The sequence below is a fragment of the Poecilia latipinna genome, unplaced genomic scaffold (genome assembly GCF_001443285.1).
Source record: "Poecilia latipinna isolate Pla-1442-1.1 unplaced genomic scaffold, P_latipinna-1.0 Scaffold1400, whole genome shotgun sequence".
NCBI classification, from domain to species: domain Eukaryota; kingdom Metazoa; phylum Chordata; class Actinopteri; order Cyprinodontiformes; family Poeciliidae; genus Poecilia; species Poecilia latipinna.
The window spans coordinates 148,546-154,801 of record NW_015114016.1 but is presented as its reverse complement, the minus strand read 5'-3'; the positions used below and the strand labels follow the sequence as shown (position 1 = coordinate 154,801).

Sequence of the window (6,256 nt, the reverse complement as noted above, 5' to 3'; positions counted from 1 at the left end):
CTGCCCTTCTCTCACTTGCCTGTCTCTCCCCTGCCTGTCTCTCTCCCCTCTGTCTCTCACCTGCCTGTCTCTCTCCACTCTGTCTCTCACCTGCCTGTCTCTCTCCACTCTGTCTCTCACCTGTCTGTCTCTCACCTGCCTGTCTCAGCTGCCAGAGGTGTTGCTTTGGTCCAAGGAGCAGAACGAGGAGAGGAGTCCTCACCTGACGGAGTTCACTCAGCACTTCAACAACGTTTCCTTCTGGTGAGGAAAACCCAGGTTCTGGTTCTGGTTCTGTTGGGTCAGAACCAACAGAGCTCCGCTGTGTGTGACCTGTGACCTCTGACCTCCAGGGTGCGCTCCGTGGTCATCCTGCAGGACAAAGCTCAGGACAGAGAGAAGCACCTGCTGAAGTTCCTGAAGGTGATGAAGGTAAGAGGTGAGGATGAGGACGGTGTCCCCCTGTTGTCCATCTGGTGGATGTGTCTCTGCTGTGTCTCCGCAGCACCTGAGGAAACTCAACAACTTCAACTCCTACCTGTCCATCCTGTCCGCCCTGGACTCCGCCCCCCTGAGACGGCTGGACTGGCAGCGGAGCACGGCAGAGGTACCTGTCCTCACTTGTCCCCTCACCTGTCCTCACTTGTCCCCTCACCTGTCCTCACTTGTCCCTCACCTGTCCCCTGTGTCTTCCAGAGCTTGGAGGACATGTCCTCGCTCATTGACAGCTCGTCGTCCTTCAGGGCGTACCGTGCGGCGCTGGCGGAGGCGGAGCCTCCCTGCATTCCTTACCTGTAGGTTCACCTGCCGAGGGCTCGCTTGGGCGTCGCCATGACGACGTCTCTAACGCCTGTCCCTGTCTGACCCGCTCTACCTGCAGGGGGCTGATCCTGCAGGACCTAACCTTCGTCCACCTGGGAAACCCTGACACCTTGACCACATCACTGGGGTCAAAGGTGAACTTCTCCAAGTGCTGGCAGCAGTTCAACATCCTGGACACTCTGAGGGGATTCCAGAGGGAGTGAGTGCATCCAACCACCATCCAACCACCATCCAACCACCATCCATCAGTGTATCACTGTGATGTCTGTGTCCCTGCAGGCGGTACTCTCTGGCGCGGGATGATGACATCATGTCGTTCTTTAATGACTTCAGCGATCACCTGGCAGAGGAAGCTCTGTGGGAACTCTCTCTGAGGATCCGCCCACGGAACGCTCCACGAGCCAATCAGAGATGAGCTGTGGAGGAGCAGCAGCCAATCGGGACTCGGCACAGCTGGAGTCTGCTGGATGCTAATGGGCTTTATGGACCTGGTTCTGACCCAGACTGGACCGGTGCCAGCAGAACCATGTCAGAAGGGGGCGTGGTCCCTTCTGCATCAGAATGTGTTATCCACCGGTTCCACCTGGTTCTGCTTCAGAGTCCAGTCAGACAGAACCACTTCTCTTACCATCAGCCTGCTGACCTCTGACCTCTGATGGTTGATCAGTTATTGATCAGTTGGAACCAAACGGCAGCTCTGCTAAATCTCAGGTATTAGTTCCTTCAGAGACGATTTTTATTGTTTCAGTGACCCAGTACCAGGAGGTTCTGTCTCAGATGCTCCTCAAAGCCTGGAGTCACACACACACCACCTGGAGTTACACACACACACCTGGAGACAGCCGGTGACACACTAAAGGACAGCTGGACGGTAGAGGACGTTCACTAATCATTTTTCTGAATAAATGATTTGAGCTGCAGAATTAGTTAAATAAAGTTTAACCAGATTTAACTGCTGACTGCTGTCCATCAGAGGGACTGAGAGGTTCTGACAGAAGACGTCTCTGTTTAGGGCGAGTGATGCTAAGAAGGGATCAAGATGTCATGAAGCGGAGGAACAGCATGTGCAGGTCATGTGACCGGGTTTGATTTGTTTTGGCTGGTTTCCTCTGGAGGAAGGAGATGAACTCAAACTAAATCTGTCATAATGAATATAAATTAGAGAAGTGGACGTTTAAAAGCTTTTATGGATTTGAGTGTTTTAGACAATCAGCAAACACATGGATTTATAATAAACACTATGAACACAGTTCACACATTCAGATGCAACTAATCCCCGTCTAACGGAAGATTCCATTAATTATTCAATAACTAGAATATGAGTATATTAACAGCCTGTCTTAATCAAAACTAGCAAAAACGATTTGAATGAAATTAATAAAAAAAGCTCGGACACGTCAGCTGAAGAGTGCGGATGGGAGGAGACGCCATGTTTAATAAATCAGCTGTTCCAACAGACATTTCAAATCGGTTCCGTTACTCTTGCAGTTCTGCATAATAAACACCAAACCAAATCTGAAGCAGTCTCAGAAATAAAACAAAATGATCTTTAAATAATAATAAATGTCCAACGAAAACTCGCATTTATGCACTCAAAAAATTTGGATCCATTCACACAAAAAAATAACGATGGGGCCCAAATGGTTCATCCGTCTGTGTCCAAACAAAGAAAAGCAAGGAAACGTCTCACCGGGTTTATAATCCCAGGAGGTCTCCTCCTCCAGGCCTGGAGCGAACTTCGCCCAGGTATCGGTACCGGACCTCGGCCTGATTTGATGTCCTTAAGGAGAAGGCCTCCTGAACCGTTGGGTCAAGCTCCCCCAACAACCCAGTTTCTGTCTCTCGGGGCAGAACTCGGTCCGGCTTCCGGTGTCTCTTCGCCCCGGTGCACCTGCCGCCCCCCGCTGCCAGACCCAGGTGGGTTTTTATGAGTTCAGGTAAAGTTGTGACCAGATAATTTACTCTGTGGACTTTTTACAAACATGAACACATTCAAGACATTCTTCTACATATCATTATACAAACACTATTTGTATTGGTTAATCTTTTTTCACAAGATGCTTTGTGGTGACGTCACAGATATAAATGTCTGAAGATCTGCAGCATCTAGATCAGATCTGCTGCATAACCAGGTTATTAAAAACATCTGCAAAATGAAGAGGAATAAATTCTACAGGAAGTTTTTATTGAAAACGTAAAAATAGCAAATTACTTCCAATGTATTGATGAAAAATCAATACCGCCAGGTGGCGGTAATGAGCCGTTGTCTTGGTTACCATCCGCTACAAAACAAGAAGAAGAAAAAGAAGAAGTGGCCGGTCTGCAGTTGCAAAGAGACGGGACTAGCCGAACCGGTACCTGGATGACGTCAGCAGGTAACCCGCAGAGCCGGGAGCAGGATTAAAGGCAAGTCTCGCGAGAGTAGAAAGCTGACCCGGCAGGACCGAACCGCTGCTGATCTAGACAGGATCTGATCCTGGTGGACGGAATGGTTCGGTTCACCATGAAAACTGTCAGGGACCACAGCATTGATCCGAACGGAACCAGGTTCTAAAGTTCAGTTTTCACTCCTGAGTTTAAACTGGATCCTCTTCAGAAAGTTCGGTTCTGAACCTCCTCCAGAGCCCATTGGGCTGTTTGAAAAGTCAGAACCGTCCATCTTGGTTCTGGTCCCGGTATGATAACAGGACAATCGGTTCTGAACTTCGGAATCTGAAGCGTTCTGCCGCTGCCGGACCGCCAGCCCGGTCCAGAAGTTCTGAGCCCTCCGAGTTCTTTGGAGCGATGAAGTCCTGGTTCTGTTTCAGCAGCTGGTTCTGCTTGGTTAACGGTTCTGGTTCTGATCCTTTTAGGCGCCAGCGATGCTGCAGCTGCCCCTAGTGGTGACGGCCCGGCTGGACCTGGTTCTGGTTCTGGTGACTCTGCTGTCTCTGTGGACCCGGCTGAGCGGCCTGGGCTACCCCGGCGCCGTGGTGTGAGTGTCACCTGCGTACGGTTCGGTCCCGGAGCCGGAACCGGAACCAGAACCTCTGTGTGTGCGCAGGTTCGATGAGGTCTACTACGGCCAGTTCCTCTCTCTCTACATGAAGAGAACGTTCTTCATCGACGACAGCGGTCCGCCGCTAGGCCACGCCCTCCTGGCACTGGGAGGTGGGTTACCATGGCAACGGGCTGCCGGGACGCAGTGGGGCTCGCGACTCACTTCCTGTTCTTCCTGTTTCAGCTTACCTGGGCGGCTTCGACGGGAACTTTGTCTGGAACCGAATTGGAGCAGGTAACCATCAAAACCAATCAGGAAACCAGTTAGAACCAGTTGGAACCAACTGGGACCAGTTAGAGGGTGGATGGATGAATGATGGATGCAGGGCCGGATCTAGGAGGATGTGGGCCCCTGGGCTTGAGCCAAGGTGGCCCTACTTAATCATGGTCATACAGTTACGCGTGCACACACTCACACATAAAATTCCCTTCTCACCCTCCGCGGGTGGTCTCTCTCTCTCTCTCTCTCTCTCTCTCTCTCTCTCTCTCTCTCTCTCTCTCTCTCTCTACCAGAGGCCTGGGAGCTTCAGGTTCTCCTCCAGTATCTTGGCTGTGCCTAGAACTGCACATTTCTGGACTGAGATGTCTGATGTTGTTCCTGGGATCTGTTTGAGCCACTGCTCCAGTTTGGGGGTGACTGCCCCGAGGGCCCCGATGACCACAGGCACCACTGTGGTCTTCACCTTCCAGGCCTTCTCCAGTTCCTCTCTGAGGCCCTGGTATTTCTCCAGTTTCTCCTTTTTCCTGATGTTGTGGTCACTTGGTATTGCTACATCCACCACAACAGCTTTATATCCCGTCCACCAACCTTATCTACCTACAGCAGGGGGGCCCAAAGTGGGTCCTGGAGGCCCGGCATCCTGCACGTTTGATTCTCTCCCTGGTAGTAACGACCTTTTCAGCAGGTCAATGTTCCTCTTAGGCCTCTAATGATCCATCATTTGGTATGTTTTATACGCTCCTTCACCCTTAGGATTTATGTTTTTGCATCCACCTGAATAACATGTAGTTGCGCCCCTGCTGACAATACAAAACCCAGCAGGTGGATGGAGGATAACTCGGCCTGTTCGGATGGACTCACCGCTTTCATAGTACGATCTGGAGAAGAATCGTTTCTGATTTTCTGTAAACATTCTGCCGCCTGTAACACTTCAGGCACCAGATCAGATCCAGGTTCCGTAGAGCCGCTGCTAGCCAGGCGGTGGTTCTGTTCCATGTCCAACATGAGGTTTAAAACAACTCTTAGCTCGGATATTTTCTTCATCACCTCTCTGTCCCGCTCTTCTTTTTCTTTCGTCCCTGCTCCGCTGTCATGCTTTCTGTTGTCCGCCGTCGAGAGAAATCATCTCTGACGCTCCGCCCCAAAGCGTAAGACGCGTCCAATTTGGACCAATAATTATCAAGCATTCATGATGGATGTTGGCCAAAACAAATCAGACAGTTTTTCAGCAACACTGTCAAAATCCTCTAATCCGGGCTTGGATGGATGGATGGACGGACTGCTACTGAGGTCGGAGGTCTGTGGATCGTTCTTCTTCTCTGGTTTTGTCCAGCCTCTCCGGTTAATGAGGTGCGTTGGTTTTGCGTCGCAGCGTATCCCTGCAGCCTCAGCGTGTGGAGCCTCCGGCTGCTGCCGGCTCTGGGTGGAGCGCTCTGCGTCCCGCTGGGTTACCTGCTGATTCTGGAGCTCAGGTGTTCTCACCTGTCGGCCCTGGGAGCTGCTCTGCTGCTGCTGCTGGGTGAGTCTTAAGGGACTGGGCCGACAGTGGGACCTTAAGGGCTTGGCAGGGTCGTGGTGCGTTCAGGGCCTGTGAGAACCACCTGATGTGAGCGTTTCTATGGTTTCAGAGAACTCTCTGATTGTCCAATCACGCTTCATGTTGCTGGAGTCGTTGCTCATTTTCTTCGTCCTGCTGGCGTTCTTCTCATACCTCCGCTTCCACAACGCCCCTGGCAGGTGAGTATCAGCTGTAACCTTTGACCCCGACCCTGAGGGATTAGATCTCACCTTCATCTCCTGCTCTTCCTCAGGTGCTGGTCCAGGTACGGCTGGCTCCTCCTCTCAGGTGTGTCGTGTGCAGCTGCTGTCGGGTGAGGACCGCTCTGCCACATGCCAGCTTCGTGCTTAGCTTAGCATGTCCAGCTTAGTATGTTTAGCATAGCATGTCTAGCATAGCATGTTTAGCATAGCGTGTCTAGCATAGCATGTCTAGCATAGCGTGTCTAGTTTAGCATGTTTAGCATAGCGTGTCTAGCATAGCATGTCTTGTTTAGTATGTTTAGCATAGCGTGTCTAGCATAGCATGCCTTGTTTAGCATGTCTAGCATAGCGTGTCTAGTTTAGCATGTTTAGCATAGCGTGTCTAGCGTAGCATGTCTTGTTTAGTATGTTTAGCATAGCGTGTCTAGCATAGCA

At 51.1% G+C, this 6,256-nt stretch overlaps 2 protein-coding genes and 1 long non-coding RNA gene across 7 annotated transcripts in view; 2 read left to right on the top strand and 1 right to left on the bottom strand.

Annotated features, from left to right (window-relative positions):
- LOC106962334 (rap guanine nucleotide exchange factor 1-like) overlaps positions 1-2,257 on the top strand; it is a 12,455-nt gene extending 10,198 nt beyond the window's left edge. For both annotated transcript variants that reach the window (XM_015056696.1, XM_015056695.1), the window contains exons 10-15: positions 149-243; positions 333-411; positions 485-586; positions 676-773; positions 860-1,000; positions 1,081-2,257. In XM_015056696.1, coding sequence (XP_014912182.1) covers positions 149-243; positions 333-411; positions 485-586; positions 676-773; positions 860-1,000; positions 1,081-1,216 — 651 coding nt within the window. In that variant the 3' untranslated portion in view covers positions 1,217-2,257. The remainder of the gene's footprint in view (positions 1-148; positions 244-332; positions 412-484; positions 587-675; positions 774-859; positions 1,001-1,080) is intronic.
- The window catches only part of LOC106962340 (uncharacterized), a 20,377-nt gene that overhangs the window by 7,056 nt on the left and 7,065 nt on the right, over positions 1-6,256 (bottom strand). Inside the window, exon 2 of the long non-coding RNA XR_001427962.1 lies at positions 1,624-1,633. This is a non-coding gene — a long non-coding RNA (uncharacterized LOC106962340). The remainder of the gene's footprint in view (positions 1-1,623; positions 1,634-6,256) is intronic.
- pomt1 (protein-O-mannosyltransferase 1) overlaps positions 3,031-6,256 on the top strand; it is an 11,123-nt gene continuing 7,897 nt past the window's right edge. Inside the window, exons 1-7 of one of the 4 annotated variants that reach the window (XM_015056693.1) lie at positions 3,031-3,176; positions 3,654-3,775; positions 3,845-3,951; positions 4,025-4,075; positions 5,394-5,579; positions 5,689-5,797; positions 5,872-5,931. In XM_015056693.1, coding sequence (XP_014912179.1) covers positions 3,663-3,775; positions 3,845-3,951; positions 4,025-4,075; positions 5,394-5,579; positions 5,689-5,797; positions 5,872-5,931 — 626 coding nt within the window. In that variant the 5' untranslated portion in view covers positions 3,031-3,176; positions 3,654-3,662. The other 3 variants (XM_015056691.1, XM_015056694.1, XM_015056692.1) reach the window with 3 other exon arrangements.